This window comes from Hipposideros armiger, unplaced genomic scaffold (assembly GCF_001890085.2).
Source record: "Hipposideros armiger isolate ML-2016 unplaced genomic scaffold, ASM189008v1 scaffold_72, whole genome shotgun sequence".
Classification (NCBI taxonomy): domain Eukaryota; kingdom Metazoa; phylum Chordata; class Mammalia; order Chiroptera; family Hipposideridae; genus Hipposideros; species Hipposideros armiger.
The window spans coordinates 2922797-2947865 of record NW_017731422.1 but is presented as its reverse complement, the minus strand read 5'-3'; the positions used below and the strand labels follow the sequence as shown (position 1 = coordinate 2947865).

The 25069-nt window shown below is 54.4% G+C and overlaps 2 protein-coding genes across 12 annotated transcripts; one reads left to right on the top strand and one right to left on the bottom strand.

Moving 5' to 3' along the window:
- The first annotated feature begins 416 nt into the window (after nucleotides 1-416).
- ABCC10 (ATP binding cassette subfamily C member 10) lies at nucleotides 417-19829 on the top strand. 8 transcript variants are annotated; one of them, XM_019642805.1, is made up of 22 exons: nucleotides 421-545; nucleotides 900-1074; nucleotides 3230-4448; nucleotides 5832-6059; nucleotides 6672-6828; nucleotides 7114-7223; nucleotides 8891-8970; nucleotides 9548-9719; nucleotides 10866-10964; nucleotides 11390-11579; nucleotides 12350-12427; nucleotides 12580-12774; nucleotides 13150-13303; nucleotides 13470-13678; nucleotides 15391-15796; nucleotides 16070-16239; nucleotides 16732-16892; nucleotides 17223-17476; nucleotides 18435-18580; nucleotides 18669-18771; nucleotides 19001-19113; nucleotides 19393-19484. In XM_019642805.1, the coding sequence occupies exons 2-21, from the start codon at nucleotides 914-916 to the stop codon at nucleotides 19098-19100; spliced, it is 4392 nt and encodes a 1463-aa protein (XP_019498350.1). In that variant the 5' UTR covers nucleotides 421-545; nucleotides 900-913; the 3' UTR covers nucleotides 19101-19113; nucleotides 19393-19484. The 8 variants fall into 8 exon arrangements, 6 of the variants coding, with proteins under 6 accessions (XP_019498351.1, XP_019498350.1, XP_019498345.1 ...); XM_019642800.1 differs by having other exon boundaries at nucleotides 424-545; nucleotides 18669-18766; nucleotides 19393-19829; XM_019642802.1 differs by having other exon boundaries at nucleotides 424-613; nucleotides 18669-18766; nucleotides 19393-19829.
- Nucleotides 19790-25069, bottom strand: DLK2 (delta like non-canonical Notch ligand 2). Of its 4 annotated transcripts, none has more exons than XM_019642810.1 (6): nucleotides 24766-25069; nucleotides 23438-23568; nucleotides 23100-23163; nucleotides 21948-22078; nucleotides 21358-21502; nucleotides 19790-20666 (listed from the first exon to the last, which is right to left on the bottom strand). In XM_019642810.1, the coding sequence occupies exons 2-6, from the start codon at nucleotides 23511-23513 to the stop codon at nucleotides 19952-19954; spliced, it is 1131 nt and encodes a 376-aa protein (XP_019498355.1). In that variant the 5' UTR covers nucleotides 23514-23568; nucleotides 24766-25069; the 3' UTR covers nucleotides 19790-19951. The 4 variants fall into 4 exon arrangements, with proteins under 4 accessions (XP_019498355.1, XP_019498357.1, XP_019498353.1 ...); XM_019642812.1 differs by lacking the exon at nucleotides 24766-25069 and adding an exon at nucleotides 24647-24683; XM_019642808.1 differs by lacking the exon at nucleotides 24766-25069 and adding an exon at nucleotides 24050-24624 and having other exon boundaries at nucleotides 23438-23620.

Genomic DNA, 25069 nt, shown 5'->3' with positions numbered 1-25069 from the left:
GTGTATACCAATACCATACCCAATAAACAGATAATACAACTAAGATGCAGAAGCAACTTGCCCAAGATCACACTGCTGAAAATTGGGCTCAGGATTCAATTTCAGGTCCATCTAACAATAAAGCTTAAGTCCTTCCTATTGCTTCCCTCAACGATTGATTTATTGTGGAACTAGCCTAAGCAAAGCACTTGCTCTAAGCACTTCAACTATTGAACTCGTTGCACTGTAGCGTAGTACACATGCAAGTAAGGCAGCATAAACGTGTGGAAACACAAAGATGCCTCTCAGAAGCCATCGCAAGCGGAGAGCGGTGCGCATGCGCGCAAAAGCTCTGCGAATGGGTGGGTGAGTCGCTCCTGAAAGGTCATCCCGCCTCTAGGGGGTGCCACGTGAGTGTGGCAGGCACCCCAACCCGGCAGGCGGCACGCTCTTTTGCCTCCACCAGTGCTCGGGATCTCGGGATCCAGTGGAAAGCAGTTCTTCAGTTTAAAGGTTCCGGATCTCTGGCGGCGGGGACACAAGAGAGGAGGGAACGCAAAGGCCACGTAAGTGACCAGTTCATTAATCCCTCAGCTCCAAGCAGCCAAACCACCTCCCTTTTTACCCCCTTAAGGTAATGCGAGAATGGGCGGGGTCTTACTTCGGGGCGGATGCAAGGGGAGGTCCCGGGTGGAGGGCTGGGTTGGAGGCTTGAGAAACCCGGCTAGGACGCGCTGTCAGGGCCAGCTGTCATGTCAGGGCGTTCTGACACCACCTTTGCTGCCTGGTCAGCGTTCCAGCGCTCCCACTACCTCAGCCCCCGGGCGCCGGCTCCCTGCCTGGACCTCGCCCTTGGGGACGCGGGTTCCCCACTTTCTGGGAGGAACGTTCCCTCCATTTACTCTCGGCTTTCCCCAAAGGTGAAGCCTTCTCCATGGAGCGGCTCCTGGCCCAGCTGTGCGGCACCAGCGCATTGCAGCCGCTCCCGGTGTGGGAGGAGGGCACCACTGGCCACTGCTTCACCCAACTGGTGCTCAGCGCGCTACCCCACGCGCTCCTCGCCGTGCTCAGTGCCTGCCACTGGGGCACCCCGAGGTGGGTAGAGACGGATTATAAGCCATCTATTCCACGTGTGCCTGCAGACCTCACCGAAACCCACATCTGCGCGGCAGTGTGACTAGAATAGTGAGGTCGCTGGAATAGGGCAAAAGCAGGATGACATCTGGACATTACCACTTTGGCAGTGTGTCTGTTTCGGGGCAAGTTACCTATCTTCTCTGAGCCTCCTAGCATGTTGGGAGGTTTACATCAGATAATGTATTTAAGCTTATACCGCAGTGCCTCGCACATTTTTAAAGGCCCGATGTATGGTAGAAATCATCACTTTTGTAGATTTTCAGCTGCCCAAACACAACTGTCATGGATTGGAGGCAAAGTGGGTGAACAGTGTTTTTAGCCAAAAAGGATAACTTGTGTTGAAGTTATAGGACCAGTTTCTCACCACTTCCATCTATGAAACCTCGATGTTCCTAGGCTAAGGAAAGCATTTGTACAAAGCTGGAGAGGCAGTAGGTAGAAGAAAAGAGCAAAACCAAAACCTTAATCCTGCCTGGGTTTGAGGCTGTAAGGTGCAGGTGCTAAACTCACTTTAGTTTTGTACTTGGTTCTGGTATGGATAGATATGGCTAAAGTTAGTCTCACTCTGGTTACTGACAAGGCAGAAGGAAACTGTAGCCTCTGCCTTTGGGAGTCCCTAGTCTAATGGATGGACTGTGTCCCTATCCAAGATGAATTAGGGGACTGATGAATCCCTTCCTTGGGTAGGAGAAGCTTCGTATCTGCTTTGGCTAAAGGAATCCTGTTTTGTATCTTATGCAGAATGAGATGAAAGAAAAGGGAGGGTTAGTCAGTTAACGCTGACATACACAGCTTGCTCGGAGGAGTATCTAGTCTTTTTTTTGGGAATTCACAGTCTAACGAGAAGGCAAGAAAGACCATCATGTAATCAATAGAAATTGTGGTTATCTCACTTATCAGACATTTGTGCATTGTTGAAAAGGGTTAGAGAGATCCAAAATCTCAGACACGAAATGACCTCAGAGAGCTTTGGGTTCAGAGTCTTCACTAGTCACTGTACTGATGAGGAAAATGAGATGCATAGAGAAAAAGAGACTTGCCCAAGTTCATGGTTGCTAGCCAACTTGGGGCCAGTGTACCAGCCTCCAAGTGCCCGATGGCCTTTCTTCAGTCTCCACATCTTAGGAAATAGGATTATTAAAGGTTGACTTTTATTCCAATAAAACCCATTCGTATAACTGATCAGCTGGACTTTTTCAAGGAAACCTGAGGCATTTTTAATCGACAGTTAAACTTTTTCAGTAACCCACCCCTGCCAACAAAGGGAGTTAAAAATTCAGCCCACTTTTTATATGAACTTGCAAGACATTCTGACATTTACTGCTGCAGGCATATTTTCCCATACTTGATTTTCAAAGCAGACATATCACCTATTTGTTTATTAAAAACATGTTTTGCATGCCTAGAATATATAGACAAAACTGGAAAGAGGTTTTTCTTCAGCTGAAGGAGTCACAGAATGATCCACACCAATTTCTACAACCATTGGAGAGGCAGAGAGTAGAATATTCTAAGGCTTCATAAAACTTAGGCTAGGGGTGGCTGGTTAGCTCAGTTGGTTAGAGTGCAGTGGTCATAACACCAAGGTTGCCGGTTTGATCCCCACATGGGCCTGAGATGCGCTCTCCACAACTAGATTGAAATAACTACTTGACTTGAAACTTAGGCTATAGTACTAGAGTATAGAAGGTGCACTTAAGTCAAATTTTTATTTACCTAATAGTGCTTCAGGTTAACTTAAAGGTTATTTTAGGTAGATACTTTGTGAAAATGAATACTCATCCTGTAGTAGTTATCAATATGAAAATATAGGATTTTTCCCCCCTAATTAGAGTCTTTATGTTTGGTACAACTGTAACTCAAAACTGTTAATTTCTATGGCAAAAGAATGATCAGAAATGGTGTGGACAGATTAGAAAATGGATTCTGTTAATCCAGAAAAACTTTCTGGGAGAAAAGGCCCTAGGGTCCAGGGTAAAGTGGGGTAGAAATAAGGTGTACAGGGCAGGAAAGGGAGTTGATTCCCTCTAGGGAAGCAAGTTATTGGAGGTATGTCTGGGGCCTTGAGTCAACCATGATGTGCCTCTTTTTCTCTTTTCCTTCTTGTCCCCAGGAGTCCAGGTTACAATCTACCCTGCAGTCCTGGTTGGCGCCTCCGACTCACAGCCGCTTTCCTGCTCTCCGTCTTTCCACTGCTAGACCTCCTTCCAGTTGCTTTGCCACCAGGGGCAGGCCCAGGGCCCATAGGGCTAGAGGTGCTGGCAGGGGGTGTGGCAGCTGTGGCCTGGATCAGCCACAGCTTGGCCCTGTGGGCATTGGCCCATTCCCCTTATGGCCGCTCCCGGGGGCCCTTGGCCTTGGCTCTGTCTGCCTTCCTGCCAGCCCCAGCCCTAGTGCTGACCCTGCTATGGCACTTCCAGCGAGGCACACTTCTGCCCCCACTTCTCCCAGGGCCCCTGTCCCGCCTGTGCATTCTCATCCTGCAGCTGGCTGTAATCTTGGCCTATGGACTGGGCTGGGCAGTCCCTGGGGGTCCTCGGGAATCCTGGGCCCAGGAGCCCCTCCTTTCAGAGGGACAGGAACCTGAGGTAGCTGAGGATGGGGAGAGTTGGCTGTCACGCTTTTCCTATGCCTGGCTGTCACCCTTGTTGGCCCGTGGGGCCCGTGGAGAGCTCCGGCAGCCCCAGGACACTTGCCGCCTCCCCCACAGGCTGCACCCAACCTACCTGGCCTGTGTCTTCCAGGCACACTGGCAGGAGGGAGCCCAGCTGTGGAGAGCCCTGTATGGGGCTTTTGGGAGGTTCTATCTGGCACTTGGACTACTGAAGCTGGTGGGGACCATGCTGGGATTTTCAGGTCCCCTGCTGCTGTCCCTGCTGGTGGGCTTCCTGGAGGAGGGGCAGGAGCCACTAAGCAATGGCCTGCTCTATGCCTTGGGGCTAGCTGGCGGGGCTGTGCTGGGTGCTGTGCTGCAGAATCAGTATGGATATGAGATACGGAAGGTTACACTTCAGGCACGGGGAGCCGTGCTGAATATCCTGTACCAAAAAGTTTTACAGCTGGGACCCAGACGTCCTCCTGCTGGGGAGGCCCTGAACCTACTAGGCACTGACTCTGAGCGGTTGCTTAACTTTGCTGGGAGCTTCCATGAGGCCTGGGGCCTGCCCCTGCAGCTGGCCATCACCCTCTACCTGCTGCACCACCAGGTGGGTGTGGCCTTTGTAGGTGGTCTGATCCTGGCACTGCTGTTAGTACCTGTCAACAAAGTGATTGCCACCCGCATCATGGCCAGCAACCAGGAGATGCTGCAGCACAAGGATGCACGGGTTAAGGTGAGGGGCTGCTTGGGGTCCCCCAGCAATCCGGAGACCCCACCCAGGATCCTGGTCCCCTGGTCCTCCCATGCACAGTGCCTGAGGGAGTAAATGTGATCTAGAAGTTAGGCGCTCAGACTGGAGAAAGATATGGGTTCACATCCCTACTCTACCAGTTGGCAGTTTAATCGCCTCAGACAAGTCACTTAACCTCTGGGCCTCCATTTCCTAACCTGTAAAATGAGGATAACGAACTTGCCTTATATGGTCATTGTGAGGATTGTATGAGATAATGCTTGGTACAGTGCCAGTCACAAAGTAAACCCTAAAAAACTGTGGCCCATATTATAATATTAGCTCATGCAATCCTAAGCAGCAACCCTAAGAGGTAGGAGTAACCTGTCTGGGAACCAAATGAGTTTTTAGTGATTGCGCCAGAATCCAAGTCTCCCACCTTGTCATCTAGGGCACAGATCATCCCATAGCTGCATGTGGAGAGCCCTAGGGGAACCCCAGCTGCTTCTGGGTGGGAGGCTTTGGGGAAGAGAGTAGGTCACTCTCCTGCCTGGGACAGCCCTAGTTGTCGAGTACCTGGCTGAGTCAGTTCTGCGTTCTGCAGTGATCGTGGGTACCTTTACAGAGGTGATGACAGGCGTGGAGTCCACATAGCATAGCCATCAACATCTTACTGTAATAGCTCAGAGTGCTAATGGGGTGGAGGGTATCCCTGATAGCTGGTTATGGCATGAGGCCTTTCCCCCTGCCCATGATAGCTACAGACTAGGTCTCCAGAGCCATCTGGGAAGGCTCCCAGTGCCTCCCTGGTTTGCCAGCTGGGGATGTACAAATGTTAGGATCCAGGGAGTTTCTCTGGCCCTTGCTAATCTTGCCTGGGCCCATCAGCCTATCTGACCCTGGGCTGTGGTGTGGCTGCTTATACCTGTGTGTTCCTATGGGAATAGTTCCCATACCACCCAAGCCATGGGCTGAACTGGTGACCAGCCCCCAAAGCCCTTAGCTTCTGGCTTTGGGAAATTGTCCTTAGTTTCTCAGCTAATGGAAGGAGTGCTTTTACCCCAGTGTGGTAACCTCCAGCACTTTCCACCACTTCATCTCCTAGGAAAGTGGGGGGATCCCGCTCTGACCTGCCCCCAGCTGGAGCATATGCAGGAGAAGTAAAAGACTGGGAGGGGAAGCAACCGAGGGCTTAAAAAGTGTTCGAGGGCAGGGTTTCCAAATAGAGCTGAGGTAAGGAAGAAAACCAGGGCTAGGGAAGTACAGAGTCTCTAGGGGCTCAGAGTATTTGGCATCCTCTGCCAGAAGCCTGGGGAACACCGGGCAGAGGAGAAGACACATGAACAGTGTCTTCACTTCACACTGCTCTCTTGTCCCCGTTCTTAGCTCATGACAGAGCTGCTGAGTGGCATTCGGGTCATCAAGTTCTTCGGGTGGGAACAGGCAATGGGGACCCGAGTGGAGGCCTGCCGGGCTCAAGAGCTGGGGCGACTCCGGGTCATCAAATACCTGGATGCGGCCTGTGTGTACCTATGGGCTGCCCTGCCAGTTGTCATCTCCATCGTCATCTTCATCACCTATGTCCTCATGGGGCACCAGCTCACTGCCACCAAGGTGAGGACGGGGTGGGGGGAGGCTGTAGGGAAGCCTGGGAGAGAGGCAGCAGCAAGACGACTGCAGTGGAGTGAGGAGGTGGGACCCGCGCTGGCTGGGAAGGCGGGAGGCGGATCCCTGACTATCCCAACCAAGGGGAAATTCTCCGAAAGGACCCTTTTTTCTGGGTCCTTGGATATGTAACCCTTCCCTCTTTAAAGGAATTCCTTTTTTTTTTTCCTTTCCTCTTCCTTTTTTTCTAACTTCCGGTCAGGCCCAAGCTCTGTGTTAAGTCCCCTTATTCTCATTCTGATAGCCTTGAGGGGGGGAAATATCCATGATCCATTGCTGGCTCTGGCCAGGGCCAGATGATGTTGCTACTTAGAAATTCTGAGAATCTCTGAGACTGAGCTAGGCCTGTGTGCTTACCAAGGTGCAATCTGGATCCCTGGAGGAACATCCGGAATTTCTAGGATTCTTGGAGTGGCCACCTTTGCCAACTCTGATCCAGGGGTTACCCAACCAACCCCTGCGTTCTGCTACTGCCCTGTTCTTCCCTCTACAGACCTGTCCACAGGGCCACCCATACAGCAGGCCTTCAGGTGTTTTATGCCCGCTTTCTACTCTACTTAGGTGTTCACAGCCCTGGCACTGGTGCGCATGCTAATTCTTCCTCTCAACAACTTCCCTTGGGTGATCAATGGCCTCCTTGAGGCCAAAGTGTCCTTAGACCGGATCCAGCGTTTTCTCGACCTTCCCAACCACAACCCCAAGACCTACTATAGCCAAGGTAATGGGAAGCTAGAGGGTAGAACCTGGCACAGGGTGAGGAGGGAACTGTAGCCCCCTGGGTACTATACATATCTGCTACCAAGAGGAACCAGAGACAGCGGAATCCAGGTAAAACAGGTGGCCATTTCCTGGGGAAGAATCCTCAGACTAAGACTGAGGCTGAATTAGCCCTGGGCAGGTAGATATGGGACAAGCAAGCCAACAACAGCCCCCTGGTTTTCCCGCCCCAAGCAGGTAGGTGGTGGGTTAGAAGGCCAAGCTGTGTGGCTTCCTCCCTATTCAGATCCCCCCACAGAGCCATCAACGGCATTGGAACTGCATGAAGCCCTGTTCTCATGGGACCCAGTTGGAACCAGTCAGGAGACCTTCATCAGTCACCTTGAAGTAAAGAAGGTTCGTTGGTCAGACAACCTATGAAAGTCCCCAGACTAATAAGGAAGATGGGGACTCGGGGACAGATAAACAAGGATGGAGCCAATCTAGCTAGATGGCCCAGTAGCTCTCATTACTGAGGGAAGGACTGGAGGGTTTTGATGAGCAGGATGTAATCAGGGAAGAGATGACACTTTATCTCTAAATGTCGTTCCTCTACATAATTTTTACAAAGCAGTCACACCTTTCCCTGGTCTTTAGACAGCTCACACCCACCAGTCTCTAGACCAAGAAGTGTGTTTGTCTCCTGGGTCCTCCATGTCCCCTCGAGGCTGTTGAGTTCAGAACAGACCTCAGAGCGTATCATAACAACATCTCACCCAGGCTGAGGTGGGGCGGTGGGGAGTGGTGCGGGGAGGGGGGGGGAGGCCCAGCAGCCCCTTCTGACAAGGATTTTGCACATGGGAAGATAATCCTCTAGCCTGTTAAAAGAAATCATACTGTGTGACTCACACCGCAGCATACATCCTCAAAGAAGCACTTGAAAGAACATTCCTGGCAAGATAGCAACTCCCGTTCACTCCAGTCCTGAGTTTTCACGCTCCTCTGACCCCTGTCCGACCCTTTGCCCCACAGCTCAACTCACTGTTCTCCAGTGGTACCTGAACTGCCTCCACCACATTTGGATCACATTTCTGGCTTGGGCTTGTATGGTTTGTTTTTCCTCTTAGTTCAGGCAAGACAAGGCTGGAATTTTTCAAAGGAATTTTACTAATGTGTCAGCTGGGGCTTTTTTGGGGGGGGGTATAAGTCATAGAAATTCACTGGAGCTAGCTTAAGCAAACAAGAATGTATAATAAAGATACAGAGATGAATTGCAGAATCCAAAGGCAAGCCTGCAGCCCAATCTCAGCAGCAGCCCAGAACCAGGCCTCAACTTGCAGAGTTCTCTCCTGTCCTCTCTCTCTATTTGCCTGGTTTTTCTCTGTGAACCCACTCTCCACTGAGCAGCAGATGTGACTGCAGAGAGCCCTCCCACTTATAGGTGGCAGCCAGAAAGAGGGAGCATTCCCAGGGAAGGGTCTCAGGTTTGTCTGCTGCTCACTTGTGGATGAGTCAACCCTGGCTGGCAGGGTGTGGGCATCACAGACAGAGCTCCTGGGAGCCCCGCTGATTTTTAGAGAAGGAATTTTTTTTCCCCTCCTTCTTTTACGGGGAGATAGCTCTATGAATGTATGTCACAACTAAGCAATGAATGGAACACAAAACATTTTAAACTGCAAGTCACAGAAATGGGCACTTCTGAAAGCATTGCTTTTTTCCCCCTGAGATATCAGAAGTCTGGCTTCAGGTGGACTTACCCAGCCCCGTATCCAGGCCCCAAAGACTAGAGCCCCTTTTTCCTCTCTCCCCAGAGCTTTCCTTGGAAGCACTTGGGCAGTTTTCCTCCTATTCTTTGGCATGGTGCTGCTCTCCAGAGGCTCTTCACGTAGACAATGAAATTGATAGCTCCTCTGGGTGAAGAATAAAACACCCTACCTTTCTAGGTCCAGCACAGCTCAGCCTACACAGTGGCGAGTTATTTCCCTACAGACTAACTGGGGCCTAGAGAGAAGCCTCCATAGGATGATTGGTAGCCCAGAGCCTCAGGAAGAGGCCTGACACGTACTTGTGTGGCTTTTTTGCAGGGTGTCCTGGTGGGCATCGTGGGGAAGGTGGGCTGTGGGAAGAGCTCGCTGCTGGCTGCCATTGCTGGGGAGCTCCACAGGTAAGCAACCTCCAGTGACCCCATCTTTGGCTCTGCCCTTAGGAAACACATAGCCCCTGCTATGTGGTGGACACCTCTTTTAGGGGCCAAAGATGCCAAGACGAAGAAGGGGGAGACAATCAAGGAAGCGAATTATTATAACCTTCCTACCTGGGTGTTATTAGTGCTGTAGTAGTGAGTGAAGAAATATGTGGAAACATCCAGTATCAGCTACTCTTTGAGAAAATGTGGTTGTGCAGGGAAGGGGTCCAGAGGGGAGATGAGGCGTGAAGGAGGGCCTTCTTACTTTACGATGAGAATGTGTGAATACAGGGTGGTGGCCACACTCTCTTCTGAGCTTCTGAGCACATCTAGATATACATGCCAGAGGCTTAGCTGCAGCCAAAGAGCAATTTCTTCCCTTCCCAGTCCAGAATGAGCCTACAGCCTCATTTAGGACCTCAGTGGCTGCCAACCCAGAGAGCTATGTGACATGAAGGGGACAGCCATCCGGAAAGGCTTCTGGGAGCCGGGGGCTGAGCATGGAGGGACTCAGTCTGGAGCCAGCTCCCCATGCTGCTCGCCTGGCTCTCTGCAGGCTGCGTGGACGGGTGGCAGTGTGGGAGTTATCCAAAGGCTTTGGCCTAGCCACCCAGGAACCCTGGATCCAGTTTGCCACCATACGAGACAACATCCTCTTTGGGAAGACATTTGATGCCCGGCTGTACAAGGAAGTGCTAGCGGCCTGCGCCCTCAATGACGACCTCAGTGTGAGTACCTGGCCCTGAAACTTCTTGGCTGCCGTCGGCGACTCGCTACTCTGAGAAGGGGTTGCTTCCACTCAGGCATGATTTACCTAGGACTAGCTGTCAGGCTTTGGTCCTCCCAGAGCGTCCAGCTGCTTCGTTCTCTGTTCTGCGTAGGACCCAGAGGGGTGGTGGTGACTGGGTATTTCACACAGCAGCTGGGGGAACCCTGAGGCCTCTGAGGCTAGGGAAGGGTTCCCTATGAGGCCCTCCCCTACCTCCCACTGGGAAAATTTGGGAGAGTCAAGGTTACTCTAGGAAAGCCTGGCGAACCCATTAGATCCCTCACATTCAGAGTAAATTTAGGGGATGGATGAGATTACAGATTTCTCCCATGATTTCCCCACCCAACCCCCATGGCCACTGCAGGACTGTTATTGCCACCACCTTTTCCAGGTAAATGTGGCACTTCCCTGGAAAGGAGGACCTTTGACTTTGACCATTTGGGCATCCTATGTCCATTTATCATTTGTTTCTACATCAAGCATTACCAAAATGTCTGCTGGGTACTGGGAACTGTTCTAGGCACTAAGAAAAGAGATGAATAGCAAAGCTTTTCCCTTAGGGGACTCACCATCTGGTGGGCCACAGGTGCTTCTAGTATGGGGACCCCTTAGCTAAGGAGATTACTCCTGAGGCCATAGGAAGGCTCAGGGTAAATTCGTTCTTGAAAAACCTATGGAAGTTTGCACATCGAATTTCCTCCTCATCATCCTTGCCTGTTAAAAAGGCAGAATAGTTAAGTGTGACGGAGTGGTTAAGAATCTGTGTTTGTGTTCCTGCCCCTTATTAGCTGTCAAACAACCTTGGGCAAGGTAGTGACTGTCTGAGTTTTGGTCTCATCGGTGAAAAGGAAATAACAACACCTTCTTCATAAGGTTGTCATGGGGATCAGATGTGATGATGCCTGTAAAGTGCTAAGCACATAGTAAGTGTTTAATAAATGCCGGCTGTTATTGGAATTGAGGATTATCCCCTATGGCTTGCTCACCCCAATTTCAAGTCCCGTCTTTTCAAGCTCCTTGACTCTCTTCCCTGCAAAGGGATAGGAAATGGGGTAGACTGTATTGGGAAGCTCGCTGACCAACACTGGGGCACCTGTCCCATCAGATCCTTCCTGCTGGAGACCAGACAGAGGTGGGGGAGAAGGGTGTGACCCTCAGTGGGGGCCAGCGGGCCCGGATTGCCCTTGCTCGTGCGGTCTACCAAGTAAGTTAAAAGTGGGGCAGTTGGAGCCTTGAGATCTTGGCTGGGAGGAATGGGATGGGGATATTTTCATCAGCATCCGGTTCCTTCCCTCACCCCTTCATGCTCCTGAGGTGTTGGTCCCTTGGCCATCCCATTCCTCTTTTGTAGATTCAAGGTAGAATTAGAGGCCCTTTAAAAAGCATTATGTGGCTCGAAGCACTGGGACTCAGCAAGCCTGAGCACTGGCTCTGGGACACTGGTCTTGCTTGACTGGAGAGAAGTCCACCCTCAGGTCTCACCTCCTCCTCTACTGCTGTAGGGGTAGCACCCGGAGTTGCTCCGAACCGTCTTCTCTGACTGCGTTGAGATCACAACCTAGGAGAGGTCTGGGTTCTCACTAGAGGACCTGGGACTTGGTGCCCATGGTGCCCCCCACCTCTCTCTAGGAAAAGGAACTCTATCTCCTTGATGACCCTCTGGCTGCTGTAGATGCAGATGTGGCCAACCACCTGATGCACAGGTGCATCCTGGGAGTGCTGAGCCACACCACACGGCTGCTGTGTACCCATCGCACCGAGTACCTGGAGAGGGCTGACGTGGTGCTGCTGATGGGGGCTGGGCGCCTCGTCAGGGCTGGTAATGTGGGCCTCCAGGGCGGGAGCCTGGCCAGCCAAGTGAGGGAGCTATCTACCCAGGTGTGAAGGGGAAGAGGGAAGATGGATTGTTAAGTGCAGCCTCTGCCGCCCTCTCCATGTGTGGCCTGGGCCCGGGCATCCTTGGGTCTAATGGGAACCCCTGTCTCACTTTCACAAACTTGGTGTGAGGAAATGGAGGACAGGAGGGAAAGGAGCGCCTGGGTAAAGTGCCACTGGATGTGGGACTTGGGCTTTGTGACTGGGCGCTTTGGGAGCTTCGAGGCCCAGGATCTCTGAGAACAGTCTGATGATGTCTTTGGAGAAGAGAAAGCAGTCAGTTTTAGAAGTCTTTTTATTAAAAACAAAACAAAACAAACAACAGAAGGAGTATTACCCAGAGGGACATGGCCATCTGCAGGTTCACGGGGAGAGAAACAGGAGGAAATGAGGCTCCACCAGAGTGTTAGGCATTTTGTGAGGCATGAGGAAAAAGCTTGCAGTACCGAGAGGTGACCCTGCACAGAGCGCTTATGGGGTGGCTGTGACTCTCCTTCTAGGGGGGAACATTGTCTGTCTGTGCTGATTGGACTCCAAACACAGAGGGATGGACTTGATGGTCCTGCTCAGAGTCTGGGGGTCCAGGGCAGGGCCTTGCTAGGATGGGTTAGGAGGAGGTCCAAAGAGAATGGGATGTGGATTGGCACACATATTTAGAAAAGCCTAGTGTATTCCCAGAACAGCCCCCTTCTAACCTTCCCTGCTACCTTCCAGGGCCTCCCTCTGAGATCCTGCCATTGGTACAAGCTGTCCCCAAAGTCTGGGCTGAGGATGGACAAGAGTCTGAAACAGGTATGGCTCAGGGGTGAGAGGGAGAGGCTTGCTCCTCACCCCCACACTGGAGAGATATCTGTCTGTAGAGCTTGTCTGCCCCTCTGAGACACTGAAGTTTTCAACTGTCATCCTGCAAATCAGTTCCCCCTGATCCCCCCTGATCCTTCCAGCCACAGCCCAGTCAGTACGGAACCCAGAGAAAACAAAGGAGGGTCTGGTGGTGGAGAAGAGCCCATCTGGCCGCCTGTTGCAGGAGGAAAGCAAGAAGGAGGGCGCCGTGGCTTTCCACGTGTATCAAGCGTACTGGAGGGCCGTGGGCTGCGGCCTGGGCCTGGCCATCCTCTTCTCTCTGCTCCTCATGCAAGGTAGGAGTAAAGCCTGGAGCCCCTTATCCCACCCACAGCCTTGTCTTCTAGGTCCCCATCACATCCATCACCGTGTACTAATCCTTACAAAGCCCAGAGACTCGCCAGGCGTAGGCGACAGTTGGGACAAGAGGCGTGTCCCCAATTCTGAGAGAGTGCCAGAGGCCAGAGGGATGCACTGTATAGCCATATCCTGCCCCATTCTGCAAATTCAATATCAGGCTCTCCCCAGAGCAGAAGGGTGATAGGCCCAGGAAAGAGGTGCACCCCAGGCAGCACAGCAGGGCGAAGGGTAGAAACTAGAGTCAAGGGCCGAGGAATAGAAAGAAGGCAGTGAGTCTTTCTTGCTCCTTTCTCCTTCCCATCCCCACCCAGCCACAAGGAACGCTGCTGACTGGTGGCTCTCACACTGGATCTCTCAGCTGAAAGAAGCCAAGAATAGCTCCCAGGAGGCACCAGTCCCCACCACCCCAGATTCCACAGGGCTCCTTTCTGCCCAGCTGCTCCTCTTCGCTCCTGGAAGCCTCTAGTGAGTGGCTGGGGCTGGGAGCGGGGCTGGGGCTCTCAGCATGGTTGCCAGGCAGGGAGTGAGAGTTGGTGGTGGTGTTCCAGGGACATCTCTGGAGGATGAGGAGCGGTGGTGTGGGGGAGGGGAAGGGACCCCCCAGAGTGGTCCTACTTTTGGTTACCTACAGCCCCCTCCCCACCACCCAGCACCTCAGTGTCCCCACTGCCCAACGCTGCCCCCAATGGCTCCTCAGACATCCGTTTCTACCTCACCGTGTATGCGACCATTGCTGGTGTCAACTCCCTCTGCACCCTTCTCCGGGCAGTGCTCTTTGCAGTGGGCACCCTGCAAGCGGCCACCACCCTGCATCGCCGCCTGCTGTGTCGAGTCCTCATGGTGAGGGGATGGGAGGATGGGGGTGGCGTGGGGGTGGCCCTCCCAATACTTGGGTTCCATTGTGGGGGCCCAACCTACCCCCTAGTCCTCAGAAGAAAATAGCCCGTCACAGATGAGTGCAGCACGTGACAACTTGTGACCTGGAAAGGCCAAGAGCAGAGAGGCTGCCTGGATTCAAACCCAGTTACTCAAGCCTATAGTTTTCTCATCTGGAACATGTGCAGAAGAGAATCTTCCTCAGAGTCACTTCTGTTTTGGACTCGAAGTACAGAGGGCGGAATTGGCCACCCCTGAGTTCATGCAAGGCTCCTTTATTGTTTTACTTATTTATCCATTCCCTTTTATCTGCGTACCCTATCTCTATTTTCCCTCCTTTCCTTGATAAGCAACCATTCTAAGTGTGTTTAATATGCATCTTTTTGTCTTTTTGAGAAATGCCTTATGTTTTGTGTACACATATTTTTATAAACAACTTTCCATTTCTTACCATTTTTTATTTTAGGGCTGTTTCTAAGTTCCATCCTTGTTGCTATGTGTATATCCATTCTAGTCTGTTGCTTATCCCATAGCCTTATTATGAGGATTAAATTAATTAGTACATGGAAAGTGCTTGGGGTAGTGCCTGGTACATAGTAAGTGCTCAATTAGCAATTATTATTCATGTTGTTATTGTTAAAAAGCCCTTGCTTGTCCATTATCTTTTTTGGGCCTCCTAATAACTCAGTGAGGGAGGTACTGCTATCCCACGTTACAGATGAGGAAACTGAGGCTCTGAGAGTGTAAGTGACCTGGGCAAGGCTAGTTCCATGGAGAGCCAGGCTGCGAACCCAGTACTCTGTGGGTCTTTCCATTACCTATCAGGGAGCAGCCGTCCACTGTCCTCTAGGAGTCAAAGAGGGGACAGCTTCAGTCTGTGAAGGAATTTCTCATAAACTGGCATTAGGAGGTACTTCAGAAAGCCCTTTTTAATTTCCTGCCTTAAGATAGGACTGTTCTCCAAGTAAAGACAGAAAGTTGGGGGATGGGGAAGGCGGGGAAATGGAAAGGGGGCTGTCTTTGAGACTACTCCCAATAGTGGTCCAGATAGCCAGCAGTCACAGAGCACTTACTCCATGCCAAGCAGACTGTGCTGCTGTATGTGGTCTTTAATCCTACTAACAGCCCAGTGAGGTACAGCTCCATTGTTATCACTTTTTTTTTTTTTTTCTTAAATCCCTGTTTTTGAAGTGAGGAACAGGGGTCTTTAAGAGATCAAGCCTCTTGCCTGGGGTTTCACACCTACTAAGTGCCAGAGCTGGAATCCCAGTAGCAGTCTGACTCGAGAGCCTGAGTGCTTAACCATGTGATAATACTACTGACATTGACTGCTGCCCTCACCGCTCTTTCCAGCCCTGGGCAATCAGGATGTTCCTCCTGACATAGAACTAAATCTCACTCAAGGGCCTGACATCCTTATCTTCCAGAGAGAGATTAGCTCCCTGCCCTTGAAAGGGGAGTAGGCGTGTGTAGCACAGAGGTAAAGGAATGGCCAGCATGGCCTCTCAGGGCCACCATTGGCCAGAGGGACAAAGAGACTCTATCCTTTTCACTCTGGGCTATTCTTCCTCCAGGCCCCGCCTGCCCCTCCTCTCTGCCCCCAAACTCTGGGAACACTTTAGTCCCTTGCTGTTCTCTACCTTGGGCCTTTCTCTCCCACCCCACCTCCCCCGCAGGACTGTCCCCAAGCCCTGTTCTGCCAGGCCCTGCCCTTGCCCAACCACACCCCTTCTCCCAGGCACCGGTGACTTTCTTCGACTCCACGCCCTCGGGCCGAGTCCTAAACCGCTTCTCCTCTGACGTGGCCTGTGCGGATGACAGCCTGCCCTTCATCCTCAACATCCTGCTGGCCAACACAGCCGGCCTGCTGGGCCTCCTGGCTGTGCTGGGCTCCGGCCTGCCCTGGTTGCTGCTGCTGCTGCCACCTTTGAGCATCACCTACTACCGCGTGCAGCGCCACTATAGGGCCTCCTCCAGGGAGCTGCGGCGCCTGGGGAGCCTCACCTTGTCTCCACTCTACACCCACCTGGCCGACACCTTGGCTGGCCTCCCCGTGCTCCGGGCTGCGGGGGCCACCGACAGGTGTGTGGAGTCTGCCTCTCCCAACCAGAGCCAAAAGGATGAGATGCTGTGGGGAGGGGAGCAGAGGGACCCTTGAGAAGGAAGGCACATATGGGAAAGAAGAAAGAAACAGGAAAAAGGGACAGTGAGGCAGAGCAGATCCTCTTTGGAAGAGCACCTTGGCCTCTCCGTATCCTGACGTGAAGCTCGTGGGTGCGTGGATCAGCTCCAAGAAGGAGACTGAGCTGCTCAGCGCAACAGGAGGGGCCTCACTTCCCTCCTGGCATCCCCCAGGTTTGAGGAGGAGAACCAGAGACTCCTGGAGCTAAACCAGAGGTGCCAGTTTGCTTCCAGTGCCACCATGCAATGGCTGGATATTCGGCTGCAGCTCATGGGGGCCGCGGTGGTCAGTGCCATCGCAGGCATCGCCCTGGTGCAGCACCAGCAGGGCCTCGCTGACCCAGGTACCACCCTGGGACCCTTCCCTCTCACCTCATAAGCATGTGATTCCCACCCCCTGCCCCAGACCTCTCCCTGCACCATCCACCCAGCATTTTCACCTCCCACCCAGGGTTCTCTGTGAGGATGTGTTGTAATTCTCCTGCCCCACCATTTTAGAGTTGAGGAAACTGAGTCCGAAAGAGTGATGTGCCCAGATTTGATGGATCTGGGACTAGAGCAAGTCTTCTGACCTCTGCTCCTTCCTGCTCCACCCCCATCTCCAGCACTCTGCCAGGCCCACCTGTTATCCTTCCTAGCTTCTCCAGGCCCACTGCATTGCCTTGCATCTAGCCTCCGGTGGTCCTGCTCTGGTGCTGGCATCTTCCTGCTTCTCTGCTGGCCTCCTTTAAGTGCTCACAGTCCACAGCTTGGGATTCTCCGATCTGCCTCGGCCCTCACCACACGCATCCCATTGTCCGAGCCTCCCCTAGTGGCTGGCGCTTCTCTCCCCGCAGGACTGGTAGGCCTGTCACTGTCTTACGCCCTATCCCTGACGGGCCTGCTCTCTGGCCTGGTGAGCAGCTTCACGCAGACGGAAGCCATGCTGGTGAGCGTGGAGCGGCTGGAGGAATACTCCTGTGATCTGCCCCAGGAGCCCCAGGGCCAGCTGTCACAGGTAGGCCTGCACCCCGGCTTCAGGCCTAGGCGCTGGAACCCTGAAGGACCTTCCAGTGGCCCCAGTCTCTTCCCACGTTCCTTTCCTTTCACTCCTCACCAATTTTCTCAGCTCCTCTAATGTCCCCGCGTGATCGCCCCTTTCTTCACCATGCCCCTCATCTTTGTGTGCATTTTCTCCATCTCTCCTTCACGTGCCCTCCTTTCCCCCACGTTTCCTCTCATGCCATCCATTTCTTATTATTTTTCCCCTCCTTCCACTCTCCAATGCCCCCTTTTCCTCCCCATGTCTCCCCATCTCCCTGTGTCTCCCACCAACCAACCCCACCAGCTAGGCACTGGCTGGCTGACCCAGGGAAGCGTGGAGTTCCAGGATGTGGTGTTGGTGTACCGGCCAGGGCTGCCGAATGCCCTGGATGGGGTGACCTTCCGCGTGCAGCCTGGAGAGAAGTTGGGCATCGTGGGCCGCACAGGCTCCGGCAAGTCTTCCCTTTTGTTGGTGCTCTTCCGGCTGCTGGAGCCCAGTTCCGGGCGAGTGCTGTTGGATGGACTGGACACCAGCCAGCTGGAGCTGGCCGAGCTCAGGTCTGGGGGAGGGAGGAGAGGGGAGCCAGACTACTGGCACTTAGAGGAAGGCCCAGCCAGGAAAGCTTTCCATCAACTCAGGGCAGCCAGGGCCGATCAGGGGTGAGACGGAGGACAGGGCCAGTAGGCGAGGATAGCGAGCTCCCAGTGCACTAGTCTAGGGTCCTAGCTGGGGTCTCAAGGTCTTCAGTCTGATCCAGGCCCACCTTTCCAGCTTCATCTTTCTTGCACTTCCCAGCATACGCCCTGTACTCTAGAGCACCAGTCACTGCATCTTGAATCACAGCGTCCCTGGTGCTATGCCTGAGATACCCATCCTCTCAGCCCTCGGGCTTGGCACATGGTGCTTGGGACAGCTTGTGACCTGGGCCAGTTGCTCCTGGCCACGTCTTGGGCTAAACATCTCCCCCCACCATCCCCAGGTTAGCTTAGTATCATTTTCACTAAGTTTCATGACATGGAAAAGATAGGGAAGCTCTGTTCTAAAGCCCATTGGTGATTCCAGGCCCTGAGCCTACCCTGTCTACCTTCTCTTCTAACCTGTGGTGGCCTTATGTTATAGCTCCGCCACAGGCTCCACAGGACCCCATTCCAGGCCCTCTAACCTTGAAGCACCCCCTACACGCTCAAACTCCCTGTTCAGTCCTTGCCATCACTGCTGTCTCAGTGACTGCTGGAGTCAGTGCTACAGAGTTAGCCCACTCTCGTTCTCTGTGTTTCGTGCCTCAGTGAGATATCAGCTCCTTAAGGACAAAGCCTAGGTCTTTGGTGTTTCCTCATAGCACCGGCACAGTTCTAGGAACATGGCCAACCAGCTGGGGAGCAGAGTGAGGGTTATGGGCAGGTCTTGCCAAGCTTTCCTGGGGGTGCTAGACCTATAGCTGAAACCTGTGCTGGGCGCAGAAATGGCCACATCTCCAGCCTAGACCCCATGTCCTGTCCCCTTCTTGTCCCCCAGATCCCAGCTGGCTATCATCCCCCAGGAGCCCTTTTTGTTCAGTGGGACTGTTCGGGAAAACCTGGATCCCCGGGGCCTGTATGAGGACAGGGCCCTGTGGCAGGCCCTGGAGCAGTGCCACCTGAGTGAGGTGATCATATCCATGGGTGAGTACCAGGTCCTGCCCTGCAGGGTGGGAGAGGAGGGAGCAGGGAGGGGGCTGGGAGCTGGGGGTGAAGATGCTGTGCCTTGCAGGTGGTCTGGACAGTGAGCTGGGTGAGGGGGGCCGGAGCTTATCGCTGGGGCAGAGGCAGCTGCTGTGTCTGGCCAGGGCTCTCCTCACAGATGCCAAGGTAAGGTGAGAGGAAGAGACATTCGAGAAGGCCGAGAACATGGTAGGGGCATGTTAGGAGTACAGAAGTGGGTTGGGGAGAGGTCTCAGGGACCAAGTTAGTTTTCCTTTTAGAGCTGGAGGTGAGGAGCTGTAGGTTGGGCTGGGCCAGTTAGGAGGTGGGGACTGGTGCTTGGAGAGGAACCAGGGCTAACCCTCTTCCCCCACCTCTTGCCACCTCCTCCACGTGTTACAGATCCTGTGTATTGACGAGGCCACAGCAAGCGTGGACCAGAAGACAGACCAACTGCTCCAGAAGACCATCTGCAAACGCTTTGCCAACAAAACAGTGCTGACCATTGCCCACAGGTGTGCAGGCGTCCAGCATGAGACTCTAATTAGGGTCTATGGTATCAGGACCCCCAGGGGTCAGGGCCCTAGAGAGTCTAACCCCCCATGAACCTCAGCTCCTCATTCTCCTAGCACATTGTCTGGGGGATCTGCAGCTTCCATCCCATAGCACTGAGCCAGGGGTAAAGCCTGTGGGTAGACCTGGCTGTCCATGGGAGGAGAGGAGGGAACACGGGCCAGCTTTCTGCTTTAGGGCATTGTCCCCCATGCCGCCACTGACCACATGCTTCCACACAGGCTCAACACCATACTGAACTCGGATCGGGTGCTGGTGCTGCAAGCCGGGAGGGTCGTGGAGCTGGACTCCCCTGTCGCCCTGCGCAACCAGCCCCACTCGCTGTTCCAGCAGCTGCTGCAGAGCAGCCAGCAGGGAGCCCACTCCTCCCCCTGAGGGCCCTCCAAGGTCTCCCCTCTGTCTTACCCCTGCTGGGCGGCTTAGAGCTGGCTGCTTGTTTACATTCTCTTCCACGGCTCTACCTCAGTTGGCACTTCCCCAGGGGGGAAAAGGTGCCCTGGGTTCCTCTTTGGGAATCACTGTTCAGGCAGAGGCCCAAGGTTTGTGCAGAGCCAGACCTCTGCCCTGGCCCTCTTACCTCTGTGACTCCAGGCAGGTTTTTCTGGCAAAGGAGCCCACTTACACTCCCACAGTTTTATTGGATAAAATTCCCATTTTACATTCTGTGTATTAAAAAAATAATATTTCTGGTGTGAGGCTGCTGAGGGGTGGCAAGAAAGAACCACTCCAGTCTGAGGGACAGAGGAGGTGAAGGAGGGGGCAGGAAAGCCCCCACTTCCATCACAGTGCTGTGGTCTTTCCAGGCTCAGGGGGCATGTCAGGCAGCATGCTAACCTGACATTCCTGGTCCTGGCGTGCTGGGGCGTAGTGTGGTGCAGGGTAGCAACAGGGTCCAGGGGGACAGACACCTCGGCGCCAGGCCCTCAGGGTCAACAACGCCGTTGACAGGACCAGGGCAGCAGTGAGGGCCCCAAACACCACCATGGCCACCAGGCTAGACTCACCAAGCCCGGCCTCTTGCCTCCGCACCACCTCCTTCACGGAGATTCGCAGCAGACCAGCCCCCGCACTGTGAGGGACAGGTCCCGTGGCTGGTACCGCCGCAGCTGAGGTGGGCCCCGGGGGGATGTCTGCTGTGGTGGCGGGGTCTGGGACAGGTAAGACTAGCTCACAAGTCTTGCCGCCATAGCCACTGGGGCAGAGACAGTCGAAGTCATGGACACGGTCCCGACAGCGGGCCCCTCTCTGGCATGGGCGGCTGGCACAGTCATCCAGGTTGATGGTGCAGAAGCGTCCAGCAAAGCCCTCAGGGCAGAGGCAGGAGAAGCGGTTTATGCCGTCCAGGCAGGTGGCGCCATTAGCACAAGGCCGCATCAGACAGTCATCTACATTCACCTCACAGTGGGCACCCACATAGCCTGCTAAGCAGCGGCAAGTGAAGTTGAGGGCAAAGCCCTGGTCGTCCTGGCACAGCCCGCCGTTCCGACATGGGGAGCTGGGCGGAGGTGGGAGAGGGCATTGATACGAACTCACATCTGCAGGGTAGCCCAGGTCAGCACCCTGACCGCTGCCACCCCAACCCCACTTCCAGCTGTGTCACGTTGAGCTACTCTCTCTGAGCCTGGAATGCCTCATTTTAAAAATGGGAATACAGGTAGTACTCAGCTTCCCAAATAGGGGTAAATGAGATAATTCAATGTCAAGCAGTTAGCATGGGGCCTGATCCAAAGGCAAAGCTCAAGGCAAGTATATTATTATCCTGAAGGGCTCTCAGGCCAGAGGCGGACATGAGGACAAGTCCAGCCCTGCCGCCCGTGTCCTTATGCACACAATGAGGCATAAGGCTGCTCTGTGGAACATCCTTAGGGGCTACATGGCAGCTTTCCTCAGAGGATGAACGGAGTCCTAGGTCCTAAACCTCCCCATACCCCCGTCCGCACACACTGATTTGTTACCCTCCAGCTCCTGTAGATTTTTGTTATTGAAGAAATGGTTCAGGTGGTATAGAAAAAACTAAGAAACTCTGAACTGAAAGGGACACTTTGGCAGGCTGGGGTTTTATCCTGCATTGCCCCCATGTGGGACTTCTGACCCTCAACCCTAATACTTCACCATCACCCTCTCAACAGTCCTGCCTCCTCCTGTCTCATCTAACCTCACACTCACCCCATGGGGCCAGCACTCACCCAGCCTGCTCACAGGGTCCTGTCTTGCGCTCACAGTCCCGCCCATGAAAGCCTGGTGGGCACACACAGTGGTACTCGCCGCCCCCGTCATATATGCACTGGCCTCCATTCCGGCAGGGGGACTGCGTGGTACAGATGTGCTCATCTGGAGAGGAGAAAGGGAAGGCTCTGGGATAGCCCCTTCCATCTGGCACCCAGACCCACCCATGGCTTCGGGTATGGCGCTTACTGCAAACCCACCCAGGCTGGTATGGCGAGGTGGGGGAAAACCACACTGCATTTGGAGTCAGGAGGCTCCTAGCCCTGGCGGTGTCAGTCTGTCTCACAGTAACTTTGGGCAAGTTGTATCTCATCTGTGGGTCTCAGTTTCCTCATTTGTAAGATGAGTACCGTTTTCGGCAGTGGCCTTGCCTACCTCATAGGGTTATGCTGAGGGCCAATTCAGACAGCAGATAGGTATAAAGTCTCAAATGATGTCATGTAGAGGATTTGAGCTGGACACAATAGGTGCTCAATAAATATAGATGGATATTCTCCCAAGACACATGGGTCCCCTCCCCCAGACCAACAGCTACCGTTTACTCTCCTACCTTTGTCACAGAACTTGCCCGCCCAGCCACTGTGACAGATGCACTGCCAGGGCTGATGGCAGGAACCATGCTGGCAGCCAGGCATCTTCACACAGCGCTCACAGTGCAGCCCTTCCCAGCCTGGATCACACCTGATGGGGAGAAGCGCAGGGTCAGGGCTCTGGGTAGGTGGATGTGAGGAAATGAAGGCAGCAAGACCAGAGCTTTTAGGAAACAGGACATAAATAGTCCCTACAGGGAAGCAGGCCTATTCCAGATAGATGCAGGATAATAGGCCACCTCTGTGGAATCAGACCATCAGACACCAGCACTCAAGTCCTGGTTCTGCACTTCATCTAATCTTTATGAGCCTTCATTTTATCATCTGTAAATTGGGATACACTTGGCAGGGATGTGTTGAGGAAGAAACTAAGATGACATCTGTGAATACCCCCAGTACTACTCCTGGCGTGTCTGAGGAGCTCAGAAGTTTACTTTTTAAAAAGTAACCTTAAAAGGTCATTAGGACTATCTTCCTACTACCCTGATTCCAGGGCAAAGGCCTGGCCTATTTTTTTTAAAGCCCTCCAAGGATGGAGAGTCTGAAACATGCCCAGCCCCCACCCCCAGCAGCTTGCCCTGTCAGGTCATTTCCTTATGTCCACCCAGACACAGCTTCCTCCTGCTACCGAATTTGCCCAACCCCCACCCCAGTGAGTCAATCACTCAAATTCATCAGGAAAAAATCCTCTTTCATAAGTGCTTCTCCTGGGCAAACCTCCTGGCAGCCTTTCTCTTCCAGGCTGAACCAATTCTCTGTATATCTTTCCTTTATTTCTCCCTTTCCTCAAGACTCCCAATCTCCAAATTCTCTCAAGCTTCAGGTCTTTCTCCTGGTATCCTGAGAAGGAATGTTTCAGAATTCCTGGATCAGACTTGGAAGAGTAAAGTGGGGACGATATAAACTGGAAGAAGGAAAAAGAGGCAAGGCAAAGGGGACTGGCGGTCTGGGGAGGCTGGCCAGTCTGCCCTGTGTGCCATGAGGGCATAGGGAGTAAACAGTAGGGTATTAAACCCCTAGTCTCTCTGTCCTGGGGCTTAACCTGGTTGTGGGTGTGAAGGGCTGGGAAGTGGGGAGCAAAGGGTTTAGGAGCACGTGCTCAGGAGAGGTACCTGCAGGAGCCATCAGGCGCACAGCAGCCGTGGGCCAGGTCACAGTGGGAGCTGCAGTCATCAGCTGCAAGAGATTGATGTGGGAGGGGTGAGCCCGGGGTCCGGGTTGGGCTCTCTGAGATACGGGTCTCGGGAGAGGATGCAGGGTCCCAGGAATTGGGTGGGTTCAGCTCTAGGGCAGGGGATGACAGAGATTCGTCCCGTTCCAAAGGGATCATTTGGGTCTCACCAACCCCGCGGGTCCGAGTGGCTGCAGTGCAGTCTCTGACCGGCAGAGGTCAACGTGCAAGCGAGGGACAGCGGGAGAACGCCGCGACCTGAGCCCGGAGCGCGCTCACCTCGGGCAGGCTGAACGGGTGCCCCAACGATGCACAGCAGGCACATGAGATGTAGACAGCGGCAGCCGCTGAGCATGGTCAGCGCCGGCCCCGAGAGGAACGGACAGACGGACGGCCGGACGTGCGGACACCTGTGGGACAGCACAGGCGATCGACGCGGAGATAGCGGCACGGCGCCGGTTCCTGTTCCGAGTGACAGGAGCCGAGGGGTAGAGGGGGCGTCCAGACAGAAGAAGGGGGTAGGGGCAACGGGAGGGCGGGGGCTGGGAAGGGTTGAGCCGGCAAAGGCACTGGGGACCAGGACCCGGGAGCGAGCTCCGTGTGAAGAAAACCAAGGATGGACAGCGCGGAGCGCAGTCAGGGCGCAGGAAGGGCCGGCGCTGGGAACGCAGCAGAACGGAGGAGTCCGCGGGGATGGGAACAGCGCTGAAGGGCGGTCTCCAGCACAGAGGGGACCCGGGGGGCTGGTTCCCGGCAGTGAGCAGTCTCCGATCCCACCCCCGACTCTAACAAGGACTTGCTCCCACGTCCCCTTCCCAGCTCCATCGCCTTGGGCTCGGCCGCGGCTTCGGGCCTGGAGTCCCCGAGCGCCTCTGCCCTCGCGGTCCTCACCTCGAGCTCAGAGGCGGCGCGCCCAGGGCGCAGAGCGAGGCCGGATCGACGGGCTCCGCCGTGGGGCCAAGCCAGGGCGCGGGGCCGCCCCTAGCGGGCCGCGGGGCTGGGCGCCGAGGCGGCTGCCATGCGAGCCGAGCGCTCGGGAATCTGGGGCTCAAGGCGACCCCGAGCGGCGGCGGCGGCGGCGGCGGCGGCGGCAGCGGCAGCAGCGGCGGCGGCTCCTCACGCGCACTCAGGCCGCCTGCCAGGGGCGGCGTGTGCCGGCGGAGCCCGCCTCTCCGCTTCCCTCCCTGGGCTGCCGCTGGCCCGCCCCCCACCCGCCGGCGTCTGCCGCCAACCCCACTGCCACACACGGCTCACACCCCGCCGCGGCGCTCGCCCCTTCCCGCACGGCCTTGCTCTCCCTTGGCTCCCCACCCTCCGCTGCCACCTAACCTCTCCGAACCTCGCTTTCTTCATTGAAAGGAGGAAATTATGGGAGTCTAAGTGGGAGCGGACTATCCAGTGCCGGCTAGAGGCGCGCAGCCCTATTATTCTCGCATGACGGCTTTGCTGACTCGCACCCTTCACCCCCTGCCCCACCTCTGCTCTCACCAGTCCGCTTCCCATCACGCTTCGCATATGTATCCCATGCACGCCCAGCGCGCAGTGCCACTCCCCGCCCTCCTTCTGTCACCAGCCCACGCCTCCTCCCTTTGTAAATCCTCCATCACCTGCTTTATCTGCCTGCTCCTCTCCTCCGCGCCCTCCGCTTCTTTCTCGCCTCATTGCCATCCACAGCCTTCCAGGATCAACCCATGCCTATATACGTATCAGTCTGCCCCACCCCCATCCATCCCTCTGTCAAATCCGTGTTTCCCACTCCATTCCTTTCCGTGACCCGCTACTGGGAAGCCCCCTGTATTGGGAACGCCCCTGACTCCGTAAATGTGCCCCCCTACACCAGTTCCCACTTCTGTACCCCAGGTCACATTCGTTCTTGACCTCAAGCTAGTCATTTAACTGCCCAAACCTAGA

What these genes read in the sequence shown, in the direction of transcription:
- DLK2 (XM_019642810.1), bottom strand. Translation starts at nt 23,513, where the DNA reads ATGCTCAGCGGCTGCCGCTGTCTACATCTCATGTGCCTGCTGTGCATC. An exon ending in GCGCCTGATGGCTCCTGCAG is followed by an intron (nt 22,079 to 23,099) that starts GTACCTCTCCTG and finishes TCTCCCCATCAG; the next exon opens with GTGTGATCCAGGCTGGGAAG. An exon ending in GGGCAAGTTCTGTGACAAAG is followed by an intron (nt 21,503 to 21,947) that starts GTAGGAGAGTAA and finishes TCTCCTCTCCAG; the next exon opens with ATGAGCACATCTGTACCACG.
- ABCC10 (XM_019642800.1), top strand. Translation starts at nt 914, where the DNA reads ATGGAGCGGCTCCTGGCCCAGCTGTGCGGCACCAGCGCATTGCAGCCG. An exon ending in TTCGCTCCTGGAAGCCTCTA is followed by an intron (nt 13,304 to 13,469) that starts GTGAGTGGCTGG and finishes GGTTACCTACAG; the next exon opens with CCCCCTCCCCACCACCCAGC. An exon ending in TGAGGTGATCATATCCATGG is followed by an intron (nt 18,581 to 18,668) that starts GTGAGTACCAGG and finishes TGTGCCTTGCAG; the next exon opens with GTGGTCTGGACAGTGAGCTG.